This window comes from Rattus norvegicus, chromosome 5 (genome assembly GCF_036323735.1).
Source record: "Rattus norvegicus strain BN/NHsdMcwi chromosome 5, GRCr8, whole genome shotgun sequence".
Taxonomy (NCBI): Eukaryota; Metazoa; Chordata; class Mammalia; order Rodentia; family Muridae; genus Rattus; species Rattus norvegicus.
Window position 1 is genome coordinate 60,831,736 of NC_086023.1, and position 18,164 is coordinate 60,849,899.

The window sequence follows — 18,164 nt, forward strand, 5'->3', positions numbered from 1 at the left end:
AGGACCATGGCAACTCTTATAAAGGAAACATTTAACTGGGGCTGGCTTACAGGTTCAGAGGTTCAGTCCATTATCATCAAAGCAGGAAGTATGGCAGCATCCAGGCAGGAATAGTGCAGGAGGGGCTGAGAGTTCTACATCTTCATCTGAAGGCTGGAGCTACAGTTGATTCATGGTTCTCAAATTGCCCGGCGGTGGTGGCAGCTCGAGCTCTCACTACCGCCCCTATGTTGTAGATTCTCGAATGAAAGACACAAAGACAGAGCCATATTTTTTTTTAAAGATTTATTTTATGCGAGTACACTATTGCTGTCTTCAGACACACCAGAAGAGGGCATCAGACCTCATTACACATGGTTGTGGGCCACCACGTGGTTGGCTGGGAGTTGAATTCAGGACCTCTGAAAGAACAGTCAATGCTCTTAACAATGAGCCATCTCCAGCCCAGAGCCATATTTTTTTTTTTTTGGTTCTTTTTTTTCGGAGCTGGGGACCGAACCCAGGGCCTTGCGCTTCCTAGGCAAGCGCTTTACCACTGAGCTAAATCCCCAGCCCCCAGAGCCATATTTTTAATATGCCTTAAGCAGCTCAATGGCGGGCCCACTCCAAACCTCCACACGGCTAGCACACTCTCCCCTCTGATATCACTGAATTATTACTTACTAAAACCTATACTCCATCCTGCCCACCCCAGCCCTCCTGGGTGATCCCCAACTCTTACGTGTTGGCTGTCTCTCTGTCCTGCACTTCACATAGATAAACATCTTAAAAATTAATTTAAATAAAAAAATTTTAAAGGGTCAAATAAGACCCAAGCAATGCCCTGGCCTCACAGACCAAGCCCAAGCACTGGCCCAGGTGAGCTCGATCAGGTGGCAGGTATCTAAGGAACAAATATGTGGAGGGGTGGGAAAGACTGAGAAAACGGAATGGTGTGTGGAGAAAGACAGAGTTGGAGATGTGATGGTGGTGACAGGTGAGGGAGGGGGCTGAGGCTGACGTGCTGTCATTGCCCAGTAGGGGCAGCAGGATGCTGTGCAGCTGGAGCATATGAAGACGCAGACTCAGCCCCTCAGCCTGCCACTCAGCCACGAGATCCCCCTGGTTCTCTCTGGGCAGCCACAGAGGCCAAGATGAGAAAAGGTTCCCTTTCTGGATTGGACCTTCTTAAAGGACCACCACGTTTCTTGATACCACTGGAGGCCGTGTTGGTGTCTGTGGTTCATTCTGTGACCCCAAGCCATGATGAAGCTTGAGATCCATGTGGATTTATGCAATCTGTGCCACTGCCCGATGCCTTGGTGACGTCCTTGTGTTTTGCTGCCTGGAGAGCAGGGTTGGGGGGAACCATCCTGATGTGAATGACATGTGCCAATTTATGAACCTGGGGCCACGTTGAAGCCCCTGGCCCCTGCAGCCACTGAGGGCCATGAGAGGTTCAGTGGTCCTTATATGGCCAAGTGCTGTGTTAATATCTGTGGCCCATGTTACCACTGAAGCCCATGTGGATGCCTGCTGCTTGAAGCTTAATGAATGTGGTTGCAGGAGAGCTGGTCCCAATCCAAGCTGGCCTAGAGCACAGCTCTCTGGAGTTGATGGTTTCTGGTGCAGACATAGACAGAGAAAGACTCATCCTCTCTTGGGAGGGCTGACCACTAGGAATTGGATCATGCTCTAGTGAGCATATAAACAACACAAAATGAATGGCTTTTTTCCCCTTCTTTTTTTTTTTTTTTTGTGTGGGTGGGGCTCATGGGGAAGGGGGGAACATGGGACATGGGAAGACCGGGAGGTGTGATCAGGATGAATGATATGATTTCCAAATAGGGGCTGAAGAGGTGGCTCAGTGGTTAAGAGCACCGACTGCTCTTCCAGAGGTCCTGAGTTCAATTCCCAGCAACCACATGGTGGCTCACAACCATCTGTAATGGGATCCGATGCCCTCTTCTGGTGTGTCTGAAGACAGCGACAGTGTACTCACATATATAAATGAATAATTTTTTTTAAAAAAGAGATTCCAGATAATAAAAAATGATTATTTACAAAAGAATTTTTAAAAAAAAATAGAAGCCATCCAATGTTGACTTCTGGCCTACATAAGCACACACACACACACACACACACACACACACACACACACACACATACACACACACGCAGACACCCAAACACATACATAGGATATCCCCCAACACATGCACAAGTACATGGGAACAAAACAAAACTTTAGGACATCACTTGAATTCAGCTGTGATTAGCACCAAAAAAAAAAAAAAAATGGAGGCAATTTATTAAGAAACAAAAAGAGAAGGGCTGGAGAGATAGCTCAGAGGTTAAGAGCACTGTCTACCCCTCCAGAGGTTCTGAGTTCAAATCCCAGCAACCACATGGTGGCTCACAACCATCTGCATTGAGATCTGATACCCTCTTCTGACCTGCAGGCTACATTCAGGCAGAAAGCTGTATAATGTAAACGTAATAAATAAATAATTTTTTAAAAAAAGAAACAAAAAGGGAGGAGATGAGGTTATTATGTGATATGCATTGTCTGTTTACCTCGTGATTATTTTTTCTAAATAAGGCCATGTTGGCCTCTAACTCATAATCCTTGTGCCTCAGCCTCGAGAACTGGGATTATGGGTAAGAGCCACCATCCTAGCAGCCGCCCACTCTTCTACCACAGCAAGGATCAATGGCGTAGGTGCACCTACAACAGAAATGGGTTCTTAAAGCTGGGCACCACTGGAGGAGAAAGCATAGATACAGAAAGAGGCCTCCAATACAATGCCTCCCGCTTTCAAGGAAAAACACTCCCACCTTCACTCACAGCCCTTAGGAAGCAGAGGCAAAGGCAGAGGCTGGTGGATCTCTGTGAGTTCAAAGCCAACCTGGTCTATAGAGTGTGTGACAGGACAGACGGGGCTATACAGAAAGACCGTCAGAAAATGAAAAGAAAAGAGAAGAAAAGATAAGCTCTCCATAGCCAGTTGTGGAGCAGTATGCCTATAACTCCAGCACTTTGGAAGTGGAGGCAGAAGAATCAGGAGTTCAAGGTCAGCCTCAGCTACATATGGAGTTCAAGGCACTCGGGGCTACAAGTCTCAGAAATGAAATTAAAACAAAAACAACAACAACAAAAATCATCCCACCTCTCAGGATAGAATGATGAAATCATTCAAGAGTTAAACCTTTGTGATTTAGGTATCATTGCCACCTTGTGGCAGTAACTGCAAATTGAGCCAGAATTCCAGTTAAAAGTATTTTAACTTGTTTGCTTGTCTGGTTGGAGAAGTGGGGTGTGGGCATGCTCATTGCACAGTAATATGTGAAGGTCATTGTTAGCATTCTGTCTAAGCTCCACTCCCACACTTACCTGGCAAGAGTCAGGTATGCCTGGCGCTATAAAAGGGGCTACTTGCCTCCTCCTCTCTCGCTCCTGCTTCCTCTTGCTCTCTCTCACCCCTCTGTCCCTTCTCTCCCCATTCCCCTCCCCCTCTTCTCTCCACATGCTCATGGCCGCTCTCTCTCTCTCTCTCTCTCTCTCTCTCTCTCTCTCTCTCTCTGCCCTACTACCTTCTTAGCTCCCCTCCTCATGGCCTGAATAAACTCTATTCTATATTATACTGTGGTGTGGCTGGTCCCTCAATATGGGCCCACTGAGGCACCCCTTTTCCCCAGACCTCCATCCCCCATCTCTTTATCCTTTTATTAATACAACATTGGTGCCACAACCCGGGACCTATCCTCTCTATCTTTTTATAAACACATCAGTCAGAGTATGATTTGTGTTTAGATCATAAGACAATTTGTGTGAAGGTCATAGGACAACTTGCATGAAGGTCATAGAACAACTTGTGTGAAGGTCACAGAACAACTTGTGTGAAGGTCACAGGACAACTTGTGTGAAGGTCACAGGACAACTTGTGTGAAGGTCACAGGACAAGTTGCCTGAGTCCGTACTCTCTCTCCACTTTGTGTTTTCTGGGAATCAAACTTGGGCCCTCAGGGTTAGCAGCAAGCCCCTTTATTTGCTGAGCTGTTTCCCCAGCCCCCTCCCAGCCCTCTTCCACTCCCCTTCAAACCCCTCCCAACCCCACTTTTTTTTTTTTTTTTGGTTCTTTTTTTCTGGAGCTGGGGACCGAACCCAGGGCCTTGCGCTTCCTAGGCAAGTGCTCTACCACTGAGCTAAATCCCCAACCCCCTAACCCCACTTATTTTGAGATGGAGCTCACTGTGTATTTCTGACTGACTTGAAACTTGAATGTAGACCAGGCTGGCCTCAAACCCATAGAGATCCACATACCTTTGTCTCTTAAGGGCTGGAACTAAAGACATGCCACTTCGTCAGGCTCCCTTTCAAAACAAACAAACAAACAAATAAGATTTATGTACAGTAAGTAGCCCAGATCAGTTGTACATTTTGAGACTGTATCAGGAGGCCAGTGGATGAATGTCATATTTACAGGTAAATCACAACTAAGAAAATCAGTAAAGGTGAACTAGCTGGCTACAGTGCACTGTTTTCCATAATTAAAAGTAGTGTATTTTAAACTAACAAAAAATATATCACGGTAAAGCATACACTAATAACATAGTCATCTATTTAATATCCTTTGTTTTGAGGCTGAATCTCTCTATGTAACCAAGGGTGGCCCAGAACTTACAATTCTCTTGTTTTACCTGTTGGGATTACAAGCATGTAACCTCAGGATGGGCCATACACTCATTTACTGACATTACCATGTATCGTGTGCTGTATATAGGTTTATGAGATATACTTTTTATTAAATTTATTTAATCAGTGTATGGTTGCATGGGTGCGCATGCACACACATCCCACGCACATAGCCAAGTGGAAGTCAGAGAACAATTTGCAGGAGTCTGTTCTCCCCTTCCACTATGTGGGTCCTGAGGATTGAACTTAAGTTGTCAGGTTTAGCAGCAAGCCTTTGCCCCCTGAGCCATCTTGCAGACCCCAAGCTACACTTCTGTACAATTGGCACTGCAGTCCCACAAACATGTGAGTATTGCATGGCGCTGTGTTACTGTGGCTAGGACATCACTAGATGATAAGAATTCTCCAGCCTCCTCATAATCTTACAGATGGTGACTAAGTATGCTGTCTGCTGTCTGCCCGCCGTTGAAATGTCATTCTGCAGTGCATGACTATCTTCAAGGTCAAGGGGTCTTGTTCATAGGCTTTCTTCTTCTCAGCCTGGGATGAAGCCTTGAACAAGCCAGGTAAGTGTTCCACCACTGACCTACATCCCCAGCGCTAATTAAATATATCAATTATTTTTGACAAGTGTATGCACCTTTGTGTTTAATGTTCTAAACAATATATAAAAAGTATGGTGTACATGATGTGGTGGCATATCCCTTTAATCCCAGCACTTGGGAGGCAGAGCTCTGTGAGTGCCAGCGTGGTCTATACAATGAGTTCCAGGACAGCCAGGACTACATTGAAAGAACACATTGAACACACACACACACACACACACACTCACACACACTCACACACACTCACACATACACTCATACACACACACTCACACACACATACACTCACACACACATACACTCACACACACTCACACATACACATACACACACTCACACACACTCTACACATACACACTCACACACACTCACACACAGACACACACATACACTCACACACAGACTCACTCACACACAGACTCACACACACACATACACTCACACACACTCACACACACACACAGTTTGGTTTTGGACCCTGGGACAAGGAACTGAGGTGCGCATTTTACAATTCAAAGCAGACCTTCTCTCAGCATCCCTCAATCCCTACCTGGCATACCCTGTCCCCAACCCTGAACTTTCCAGCCCAGGGGCTGGGCTGCCCTTTCCCCAGAGGCTCTCTTCTCTCTTTTCTCTCCCTGCCTATGTGCTCTTTCTCTCTTTCTCTTACTCCCCTCCCCTAGCCCCCTGCCCATGGTGACTTTCCAGGTCTCAGTCCCTGGGGCTAATGAACTCACCAGAGAGCAGCTTCCCAATAAGCCTGCATTTAATATAATTTAATCTGGCTTGAAGTGACTCATTTCTCTGGCAGAGAAATATCTTATCATATCTGATAGATATGTAAGGGTCCGAAAATCCCAGAAGGACGATCCCAGACTCAGTATGCAAAGACAACTAGAAGGCAAGGTCAACCAGTTCTTGAAATGGTGACCCAAGACAAAGGCACAAAGGATTTATAAGGAACCTGGGAACCGATCTAGAGGGATCAGGTAATCTAAAATTTTATTGGTGGGCGCTAGTCACAGGTGGTCAGTGGTCTACGTTCCTTTGTCAGGAACGGTTAACCACAGAATGAGATAGGTCTGCCCAGCACAGATGGCCCATTCTGAGATATTTCCCCATTTTTGTGGTTATCCCCAGGCCATTCTTTGGGAGGTAGTTTTATGACCTTGTTCTGGATTTTATGATTTTATCCCTGGAGCTGCTGTCTTTGGCCTTGTTTCTGGGACTTCGTGTCTGTTCCTGGAGTTTTTCAAAGGCCTTTTTTCAAGATCAGGCCTGGTCCTTAAATGGAGACAAAAGGGGCTTATGTTGTCCCTTCAGATATATATCTTAAAACCTAACCTCTGAGGGAATCCATTCTTGGTATGGGGACTTTATTCCAGGTATCTAGTTAAGGTATTGTTCTCCCCTTATAAACATTCCATTTAAACTTTTTTCATACATGTATATATTTTAGGAAACTTCTACAGTAGTAAGTTCTCATGTGGCTTTTCTTTTTTTTTTTTTTTTTTTTTTTTGGTGACTCAACACTCAGATTTCCATGTTAAATTCTCAATCCACAATACACCCACACAATAAACTTACAACCAATTGATAAAGATAGAAACCGCCAACCTAGATAAGATATAATTTGCCCATCTAGACAACAGAGAATCCTATACACATTTATTCCTTAAGAATAGTCATAACAGGGCTGGAGAGATTGCTCAGTGGTTTAGAGCACTGACTGCTCCTGCAGAGATCCTGAGTTCAAATCCCAGCAACCACATGGTGGCTCACAACCATCCGTAATGGGATCCGATGCCCTTCTTCTCGTGTGTCTGAAGAGAGCTACAGTGTACTCATACATGAAATAAATAAACCTCTCAAAAACAAAGAATAGGACACCCGCGGATCCCGGCCCGCAGCAGCTCTCTGCTCCCAAACCCCGCGGGAGAGAGACCCCACCGCCCGGCCAGGCGGGCACCCCCGAGGCTGCAGAGCGGAGGAGACCACCAACACTGCCCACCCCCGCCCACATCCCTGGCCCAAGAGGCAACTGCACAAGGCCTCTGGGCTCCCGCAGGGGAGGGCCCAGGAGCGGCAGGACCCCCGCGCCCGAGACACCGCCAGAACCCGAAGGAAACAGACGGACAAACAACCCCCTGCACCCAAATCCCGTGGGAGGGAGAGCCAAACCCCCAGAGAGGCAGACACGCCCGGGAAACCAGAAGAGACTGCACTCCGCGCACATCCAGACGCCAGAGGAAAACACCAAACGCCATCTGGAACCCTGGTGCACGGAGGCCCCCGGAAAGAGCGGCGCAGATCCCCCCGGCCGCTGCCGCCGCGGAGAGGACCCAGGCAGCACCCCACGAGCAAACCCGAGCCCCGGAACCCCTCATGTGGCTTTTCAAAAGCCCCTTAGTGTTAGTTTTCCCCCTCCCTGTCCCCCTCCGTCCTGACCTCCCATCCCCCACCACACTTACTCCTTAATCCCTTTAAAACACTGTACTCTATTACTCCTTCGTGAAAGCTCTCCTCCTCCCCAAATGGTCAAAGTACAGAGAATAAGAGACTTTGGAAAGAAAGCTCAGCCCTAAATGAGATGTTTATATCACACTCCTCCCCTCAAGCCTCAGAGACCTACAGGGGCAGGGGGGCAGTCTGGGGATGGGTGGGGGGTTAAGGACCAGAAGTGGTGGAGGACTCCAAGGAAACCGCATTTTCCAGACACAAAGGGTAGATGCGCGAATGAACCCCCAGAGACCGACAGAGCAGTCAAGACCTGTGCAAGTTCATGCCAGATAAAATCCCAGCACGGAAGAGGGGAGGTGGCTGTGAAGCCCACAGCTAGCTAAAGAGCTATTGACAGGCAGATTGCTGCTAGAAGAGGGAAAGGCTGGCAGAAGGTGATGCCTTCAGGATAGATCTGGAGTCTTTCTAAGAGGGGTATCTCCTCATCCACAAAATCTGGGAGCTGAGATAGCTACCGTGAAGAGACACTGTCAGTGTGCAGCAAGCTTGGCTACAGCACTTAAACTGCCCCATTAATCCAGTCTAGCAGCAGTTGAGGTCCCGCTTTTGAAAAAGGAAAGCAGCGTGCAAGGTCGCACAACATGTAAGCCAAGGCAGGCGCGGCGAGGAAAGACAAGTTCCTGCCCTTCCCAGCTCCCAGCGGCGCTACGTGGGAATCCCGGAAGGAAGAACCTGCAGCTGTCAGGAAAAGTTAAAAGGAAGAGGTGTTGGTCAGGGTTCCGGGAACTCTTCCGGCAAGTGGAAGGGACAAGGTGAGCCAAATCATGCCCTGCCCACACCCACCTTTGCAGAGAGTGGCGTGCAGGATCTTTGGCAACTTTCAGGCTAGGCAGGAGGCAATCACCGAGGAGGGAGGGGCTGACCAGCTCTGACGCCTCACCCATCAATTCTCCCGAACAGTAAATATTTAGGGAGTGCCATTAGAACAGAAGAAATCTCTTTTTCACCTGCCTCTGGATCAACACACAGGAGCCGCTGAAAGGGCCGCCGGAAGTGAAGAGCTTTCTTGAGGGGAAGTGGACCAGGTTGGGTTTCTTAGCTTTAACGATCTTTGAGTTAAGACTTCTGATAGACAGCACAAAGCTAGACAGCACAATGGCTAATGATTTCACTCTGCTCCTTTGGCAACAATGTGGCTCATACCATCTTGGCTAATAATAAAAGGCCAGTTCCATGGCTACTCTGATCTGCTGGAGAGATGAGCATCTGCATTGTACAACCCAATCTCAGTCTTCACTTGAGGTCCCCCCCCCCCCGGAGCTGGGGACCGAACCCAGAACCCAGCGTCTTGTGCGTGCTAGGCAAGCGCTCTACCGCTGAGCTAAATCCCCAACCCCAGAGTTTGTTTTTTTTTTTGTTTTGTTTTGTTTTTTTTTTTTTTGTTTTTTTTTTTGCTGTTGCTTGCTCGTTTGCCTGTGTTGATACTTTTTGGTTTGGTTTGGGCTTTTTTGGACAGGATCTCTCTATGTGCCTGGGCTCTCCTGGAACTCTCTTTGTAGACCTGGCTATCCCGACACTCACTGGTGAAGCACTCTTACACCAAGCCATCTCTCAGGCCTGGCCTGGAACTGCAGTTGTAAGCCACCAAAAATGGGTACTGGAAATTCAACATGGGTTGTGTTCAACAGCAGTATGCTCTTACCTGCTGAGCCGTCTCTCCAACCCTTAGTAAATCTTTTAAATGGGGTAGATGTTGGGGTGTACCAACTCAAAGCCCTGGCTGTGGGGCTGAGTGGTAACCGGGTTGGTCAGCCTGCCGGCCCTCCTGCATCACACCACCAGGGCCAGCTCTCCAGCACTGGCCTGGCTAGCTGACCCAGTGCTAAAGCCAGCAAGGGGCAGAGCCAAATCACCTGTGTACACGCCACCAGCCACCAGGGTAGGCGAAAGACACTAAGAGGTGATGTGGTGGAAAGATGGGAGAGAAAGGGGTGGAATGGTTTGAGCATTATGAAGAGAGGCGGAAGTACAGATGGTATGGTGGAGAGGAACAACCAATGTGAGTAGCCTGCCCTGCCACCTGAGGTCATGGTGAAGTTCCAGCCCACTGAGAGCCAATGTCTAGGACCATGGTCATGTAACAGCAGGGGTATGTGTTGCTGACCAAGGGCTTCACTGAGCTGACCCTGCTCCTCACTGGCTGTAGCACTCAGGAGAGCGGCTGTACCTTGCCTGAGCAGCATAGTAGAGCTGGCCCTGAAGGCTGGTGGTACATGCACAGGTGAACTAGTCCCTCCCCTTACTGGCTTTAGCACTGGATGAGCTAGCCAGGGCACTGCTAGAGAGCTGGCAGCCTGACCAACTCAGTCACCCAGAGCTTTGGGTTGGCCCATCCCAATTATCTACTCCATCTATGAACTGCTGGAGTGCATGGAGGGGCAGATCCTGCAGAACCAAAACTTCAGGATCTCCATGACACAGGGCAACAACGGGATATCTGAGGGGAGTCCCAGTGAGGATCCGGTATTGATTGTGTAGCAGAGGCCTCAAAACAGACCACTGAGTCCTTGCAATGAGGTGTTGGAAGATGTTTGCGTGCACTGTGTATGCAGATGCTGATTTCTGTACCCAGAGATCTGGTTGCAGTCGGATGTTGGCATTGTCAAGCACTTCCTGTTTTCCACCACTTCTGACTGGTTAATAAAGAGCTGACCAGCCAATGGGGGGGGGGGTACACAGAGATGAGAGAGAGGGGGTGTGGTAAATCTCCATGAGAGGACAAATGGAGTAGGAACAGCCAGGGCAAAACAGATGGGTAAAAGGCAGCCATAAGCAAGTTAGAATATGGTTAGAATAGATGAGGGCCCTGCCCAGCTATAGTGCAAGAAGCTTTTTAATATATATACCAGGTCTCCATGTCATTATGTAGAGCAAGGGCAGGCATAGAAAAGCTTTGTACTTTTGCAATGAAGTCATTTGCAAGTGAAGACGAAAGGGTATACTGTGTGACATACTGTAACACACCTCAGGTTCCACGATGAGATGTTTTTTGGTTTTATTTGTTTGTTTTTGTTTTGTTTTGTTTTGTTTTTTGTTTTTGTTTTTGTTTTTTTTTTTTTTTTTTTTTTTTTTTTTTGGAGCTGGGGACCAAACCAGGGCCTTGCGCTTGCTAGGCAAGTGCTCTACCACTGAGCCAAATCCCCAACCCCTGTTTTTTCTTTTGATTTTAATTCTTTTGTTTTGGTGGGGAGGGAGGTTGCAAGGGTAGAAGGCAGACAAAAACCCACAGGGCAATGATTAGGATTGGGGTGCATAACATGAAATTCACAAAGAACCAATAAAAAGTATATATATATATATATGTATATGTATATGTATACACACACACACACACACACACACACACACATATAATTTTAAAACTGTGGAAGAAAGCCAGTGATGGTAGTAAACATCTTTAATCCCAGCACTCAGGAGGCAGAGGCAGGCAGATCTCTGAATAAAAGGCCAGGCTGGCCTACAGAGAGAGTTTCAGGACAGCCCAGAGCCACACAGAGAAACCTTGTCTCAAACCCTACCCCCACCTCCCACCCCCATCCCCCAAAAAGCAAGCGCAACCACAAAACCTGTGGAAGGAAAGGAAGGCTATCAAGTCCCTTAGTTAGCCTGTAGACTAAGTGGTGCACAGTTCAGAACACCAGGTCTCCTGCACAGGTCCACTCAGAAGATGAGAACTGGATGATAGTCCTTCCAACTGTGTGGTATCAAGACACGACTCCCTCCATGCACCAGCGGAGAAGAAAGGTACTTGAACTGCTGTCTGTGGCCCAGATGATGGTCTTGGGGCAGCTTTTAGAGATAGAGAACCACACCTAGGTCTTGAGGGAGATGCTGGGTTCTTGTGTGCCTAGAGAAGTTGGCCAAGAACTGTAGAAATAGTTTGGAATAAAGCACCAGCTCCTTCCTACCATGTGTGTACACAACATAACGTGGCCAGCAAGATGAGAAAGAAGGGCAGGGTGATGCCCTACTCTGCCTTAGGTGCCAGGATCACGGTGATACTGTCCACCTGTACATTTGAATAGTTCTGGGTAGATGGTTGACTTTTGGACATATTAAGTAAAGGAGTCTATAGGATACAAAGGAAGTAGAAATATTCCCTATGTGAACTGTAGTTTCTAGAAAACAAAATTAAATGGGGTGGCTATGTTTGAGGATCCTACGGGTTGGGGATTTAGCTCAGTGGTAGAGCGCTTGCCTAGCAAGCACAAGGCCCTGGGTTCAGTCCCCAGCTCCGAAAAAAAAAAGAAAAAGAAAAAGAAGAGGATCCTACAAGGCTGATTGACTGATTAGAACCTTGTGAATGTGGGGAGTTGTAATATTTGGATCCAGAGCCAAATTACCCCGGGGTTATCTTTAGTTCCCTAAGTAATTGCTTAATCATTAACATGTTCTTAGCCCAACTTCCCGCGCCTATCAGACAAAACCTTCTAGAATTTTTTTAAAAAGCAGATCACTAGCTTTCATCAACACCAGGGCTAAGAATGTCATCAGATAGTATCTGAGACCGTAGCAGAGACAACCCCCCCCCCCTTTTTTTCACGGAAAGGTTTAATGAGGGAAGAAGAGTAGAAGGGGGGAGAAGTAAAGGAGGCCAGCCATGGGCACGTGGAGGGAAGTGGGAGAGGGGGTTGGGGAGAGAAGGGACAAAGGAGAGAGGGCAAGAGAGCAGAGAAGAGCAAAAAGAGCAAGAGCGAGAGGATTCCCCACTTTTTACCGTAACCCAACTACCTGATGCCCCCACCAATGTATTTGTGCCTTGACTTATGACTTTCTTTTGTTCTGTGACTGTAAAAACTCACGAAACCATCTCCATATTGCAACATGTAATTTAGGCCCGTGTGAGTCCATGTTCCCAGGCTACAGGCACTAACATTTTACATGACAGTAAACACTTATTGACTTAGTGCTGAGAGCTGTTTTGCAACACCATTACTATTACTACTACTACTACTACTACTACTACTACTACTACTACTACTACTACAGCTTAACTGTTCCTATCCCAACTGCACTTCACAGCCAGCTCCTCAAGGCTAGGCTGTGAGCTTTACTGCTCTCTGGAGTTCCAGGGTAGTGGTTCTCAACCTGTGGATCACCTAAGACCATCAGAAAACACAGATATTTGCATTACGATTCATAACAGTAGCAAAATTATAATTACCAGTTATGAAGTAGCAACAAAAACAGTTTTATGGTGGGGGGGAGGGTCACCACCACACGAGGAACTGTATTCAAGGGCCTCAGCATTAGGAAGGTTGAGAACCAACGGCCCAGGAGGTGGCACGTGATTGGTGTGCCACATAGTAGATGCTCATCCTGTCTGCGGTGTGGCAGGATGGGATGTCCCTGTGGAGGAATGACTTCAGCCTGTTAAGTCCTCTGTGGACGATAACACGATAAAGAGAAGTATGCAGCAGCTAGATCTGTGGTAATGAGACTGCTAATACTGGAGAGGGGGGCCCTAGGAATCCAACTACCACTCCACCCTGCCCCAGTTAGAAAAGCTAAAATATGTCAGAGGTCCAAACGCTGACAGGGTGGGACTTTGTGGTACTCCTGGACGTAACTCCAATGCATCCCTTAATTTGCCAAGTTAGACTTGATATGTGGTTCAGTTATAGAGTGCTCGCCTTGTCTGCTCCAAGCCCTGTGTTCCAGTCCCAACTCCACATAAAACCAGGCATGGTGGCCTGTGCTTGCAAATCCCTGCTAACAGCAAGCTAAGAAAACCCTCCTTAGACTCGAAGCTCAAGCAAGTGAATGGCATCCCTCCCTCCCATGTTGGGAGCCTGAGAACAGACAAGCAGAATGGGGATGGTGAGTTTCAGAGTGAGGTGTCTGAGGAGCCCAGTCAGGCTGTATGTGGAGCTTGGTGGGTTCTGACGGGCCTCCCAGTTAGAGTGGGTGTTAACACCCATTGTGTTGGTATCAGGATCCGGCTTTTGACTCTGAACCCAGCGGTGATGTCCTCCATAGGCGACAGGGACCCGCGCCATCTGTTGCCATGGCAACGGGCATACGTTTCCAGCATCTGTTTGGTTTAGCTCCCACCTTTACACCTGCGAGCGGTTATGACACAGTTTAAATAAAAAGCATACCCTTCCTGACCTTTGCCCCTTCTTTTTCTCTCTTTCCCTCTGCCTCTGTCACCCCCTCCCCCAATAAACCTCTCCCATGTGGAACTTCATTGGCCTGGTATGGTCTGTCCGAGCCCGCGATTCTGTCACAACACACTGGGTGTCACAGCAGATACATGGATTGGGGAGGACACTTTAGACTTCAGGAAGGGTGGGGCAGGATATGGGCTGGGTCCAGGGAAAGTGGTCTAGAGACAAGCTGGCCATGTTGACCATGCCATCTGGCAGGCCCAAAGCCTGCTTGAGCTCAGTTAATCCATTCTGAACCAAACAAGATCCTATTCCCTTCATCTATGAACTGGGATTGTGAATCAGACGTCACGGATGAGCTGCTTCTGTCATTGACAGGTGGCAGTGTTCCCAGAAGAGCTCTAGCCCTGCCCAAGCTGAACAGATGGCAGGAGGGCCTCCGGTGAGGATAGGAGTGTTGGTGGCCAAAACACATGTCCTGGAATTTACCTCAATAGGGCACATGAAGAAATGGCCAGTGACCCCGGTGGTACCCGGACTTAGGCATCTCTATTCCGTGTGGAACCCAGCACCTGTATAGGCCTTGACCTTTCTCCTGGATCTCCCTGCTCAGTTCCTTCCCTGGTGTCATGGCGGCTATACAAGTCTCACAGTCTCCTCCACGGCCCTCACAGCCTTCTGGGAGTTTACTAGTGGTCTGTATTTTCAGGCCCGTCTTTATGATTTTATTTTTTATTCTTATTATGAGTACGTAAGGCAGTATTTGTGCATGAGTGTAGATCCTTCAGAGGCCAGAAGAGGGCGAAAGATTCCCCGGAGCCTGAGTTACCGCACAAGAGCAGTAGCTGCCCTTAATCACTGGCTGAACATCTCCCCAGCCCAAGCCATTTCTTGGATCCACGAACATCTTCCGGCCATGTTGGTGGAGGTTTAAAGTTCAAAATGAGGGAGGAGACAAATTCCTATGTCTCACTTTGATGTGAGCCAATGACAGGGCAGGAATCAGATAAGCAATGAAGAGCTTCCCCCAAAGCCTCACTGTGCAAGGGAAAGAAGCAGCCAAGGGGCATGAAGGTGCCGCTACCTATTTCAAGGACCAATGGGGTACTTCAGGCAGGAGACAATCGGGCTGTAGAGGTGTCTTCCTCGCTGCCTGACAACACCCAAAGAATCTTCCTACTGATTCACTATGCTTTTCTTTCTTTTTTATATGAATTCATTTTTTAAATTTATTTAATGTAATGTATATGAGTACACTGTAGCTGTCTTCAGACACACCAGAATAGGGCATCAGATCCCATTACAGATGGTTGTTAGCCACCATGTGGTTGCTGGGATTTGAACTCAGGACCTCTGGAAGAGCAGTCAGTGCTCTTAACCGCTGAGCCATCTCTCCAGCCCTGGTACTGTTTTTCTTGAGAGGAAACTTGTCCATATCCCGTGACAACGCAAATGGGCACAGGCGGCCTAAAAACATTTCTAAAGGATTGGGGCGTAGAATTTGCCATTTACTATTGTGCGTACATGTGTGCTGTGTGTATGGGGGAGGGGTGATCATAAGTCAGAGGACAACTTTGTGAGTCTGTTCTCTCTTACCTTTATGTGATTCCTAGGGGCTGAACTCGGGTTGTCCATAGAGTATGTAAAGTATGCTGTCATTTTGTTTTCTTTTAGATTTAGTTTATGTGTTTGAATGTTTTGCATGCAAATATGTATGTGCACTATGTGTGTGCCCCGTGCCTGATGAAGTCAGAAGAGATTTCAGATCCCCTGGAACTAGAGTTATTGATGGGAGGGAGTCATCATGTGGGTGCTTGGAATTGAACCCGGGTCCTTTGAGCCATTTCTTTAGTGCCTATATGGTATAATTATATATACCATATACATATATATATATATGGTATAAATATATAGTGTAAAATATATGCATGTATTTATCTATATATATATGTATATATATGTATATGTATGTATGTATGTATTTGGTCCGTTAGTTGTCCCCACTAACGGGGACAGCTGCTGCAGGTAGGGGTGACGAACTCATCAGTTAAGAGCATATACTGCTCTTGCAGAGGATCCAAGCTGAGCTCCCAGCACCCACATGAGATGGCTCAGTCATCTGTAACTCCAGCTCCCGAGGATCTGACGCCCTCTTCTGAGCTCCACAGGCATCTGGACTCATACATGTGCAAACCCACACACAAGCCCACAGACACATATGTATGTAGGGAAAAATGTCTAAAACATTAAAAAATAAATAAAAGCAGGTCTTAGGAGCCAGAGAGATGGGTCCCTGGTTAGGAGTGCTTGGTGCTTGTGCAGAGGACCTGGGTTTTCTTGTCAGCACCCACCTGCATAGCATTCTACAGCCGTCCATGACTCCTGGGGATCTCACACCCTCTCTGACCTTTGAAGGCACCAAACATGCACATGGTGTCCACATAGACATATAGGCAAAACATTCATATTCATAAAATAAAAAATAAATCTAGGGGTTGGGGATTTAGCTCAGTGGTAGAGCGCTTGCCTAGGAAGCACAAGGCCCTGGGTTCGGTCCCCAGCTCCGAAAAAAAGAACCAAAAAAAAAAAATCTAAAAAAACACTTTAAAAAAGTTCTTCAAATCAGTTCTATTTCCCTTTTCCTTATTCCATATGAGGGAAAGTGGTTTCCTGTCTGCTCCACCACTGTCCCTGCTGGAGCCAGAACTATCATCTTCGTGTTGTATACGGGTAAACCGAGACCCAGTTGGGCAGGCCTGGTTGGGCTGCTTGGAAGAATGAGGCAGAAAATCCAAGTTCAAGGACTGCCTGGGCTACAGAGTAAGTTCGAGGCCAGAGTACGCAACTAAGAGGGATCCTGTCTCAATAAGTTGAAAGGGGGCTGGAGATCAGCAGAAAAGCGGTTGCCCCGCACCCCTGAGATACAAACTCAATCCTCAGCACCAGAACCAAATAAACACTCATGTGAGGTCCAAATAAGGAACGTGGCTTTTCATGGATTTAAAAGAGGCGGCCCTGGCGGACGTGGCCCTGGCAGAGGCACCTGTGACGCTCTTCCCCATCCCTGCCTTCTGTGCCCCCCCCACCCCCATCCCACCCACTCTCATTCCCTGCTTCGTCTCTGCTCTGTTTAGTGTTTCTCTCTGCCCCACTCCCTCCTCCCACTTCTTGCTTTAATCGACGCACGAAGTCAGTTTTACAACCTGTCCAACCCTTTGCTCACCCTGGACACCTGCCAACCCTAGCTTTGTCCCTGGGCCCCAGGACCCATTGTCACAGCACCACAAAGTCAGCCTCGAGCCTTGAGCAAGCCCTTTCCAGGTGTCAGGATGAAGAGATTAACTTGAGGTGACACTGTGGCTGCCAACTGGTCACCAGATAAGATAAGGGTAGAGATCAGACAATAAATAGGTCCCAGCCCACAGTTGGCTGAGGTCACACAGCTCACAAGCAGAATGGCGATGCATCTGTGGTTGGTCACCCTGACCTTGGTTCCCCTCCTTGCCATGGACAGGGGTGAGTGGGCAGAACATGGTCTCTCTGTAGCTTGATCTTAGCCGGTGAGCTTGATGGTGCGGGTCAGAGGCAAGGCCTGGAGCTTTCTGGAAGGCCTGGGCTTTCTGCATAGCTCTTCCTTCTGCATTCACCCTACTATAGTAGGCAAAACACTGGGAGAAAAGAGATGGGTTCAGTCCTGACTCTGGACCAGAACTGCCAAGTCCCCATCCCGTGGAACTGTGAAGTAGGGTGCTGTTTCAGTTTGAAGCTGCATTGAGTGACTATGGACTGGAGACTGAGGAGATAGAAGGAACAGCCAGGCCCCAGGTTGCCTGTGGGGTGGTGAGTGCTAAGAGAGACTTGTTTTGACAAGGTATAGTATGGGACCCAAGACAACCACTTAAGCTAGGGGGGAGGGGTTGTTTTATTAGACACATAGACCAGAGGTGACTTCCTCAAGGCCTGGAGCATCCTATCAGTCTCATAGCTGCAGCCAGATCCAAAAATAGCACCGTCCCAAGAGATCTTAAACTTAGTAGGAAGGTGGTGGTAGGCAATGAATGGTATACAAGAACACGATAAAGGCTAAGAAAAATATGGAGCTTGGAGATGGGGATTGGGAGGGAGCTGCAGTGTTAAGTCAGGGGAGGTCTCTTAGATTCAGGTTTGAGGAAGGTGAGGTGGTGAAGGTATTTTGGACAAGAATATTCCAGTAGAGGAACCAGCCGATACAAGGGTAGAAGCATGGTAGAGTGT

The 18,164-nt window shown here is 47.7% G+C and overlaps 1 protein-coding gene across 4 annotated transcripts in view; it reads left to right on the forward strand.

Moving 5' to 3' along the window:
* Spink4 (serine peptidase inhibitor, Kazal type 4) overlaps positions 1 to 18,164 on the forward strand; it is a 48,925-nt gene that overhangs the window by 19,837 nt on the left and 10,924 nt on the right. The window contains exon 1 of one of the 4 annotated variants that reach the window (NR_172724.1): positions 8,184 to 8,552. The exons of 2 other annotated variants lie outside the window; for them this stretch is intronic. Coding sequence is in view for 1 of the 2 variants with exons in the window: in NM_001395750.1 (NP_001382679.1) it covers positions 17,366 to 17,426 (61 nt within the window). In the remaining variant the exon portion in view is untranslated. Of the gene's footprint in view, positions 1 to 8,183; positions 8,553 to 17,324; positions 17,427 to 18,164 lie in introns of those variants that run through there. One more of the 4 variants, NM_001395750.1, reaches the window with a different exon arrangement.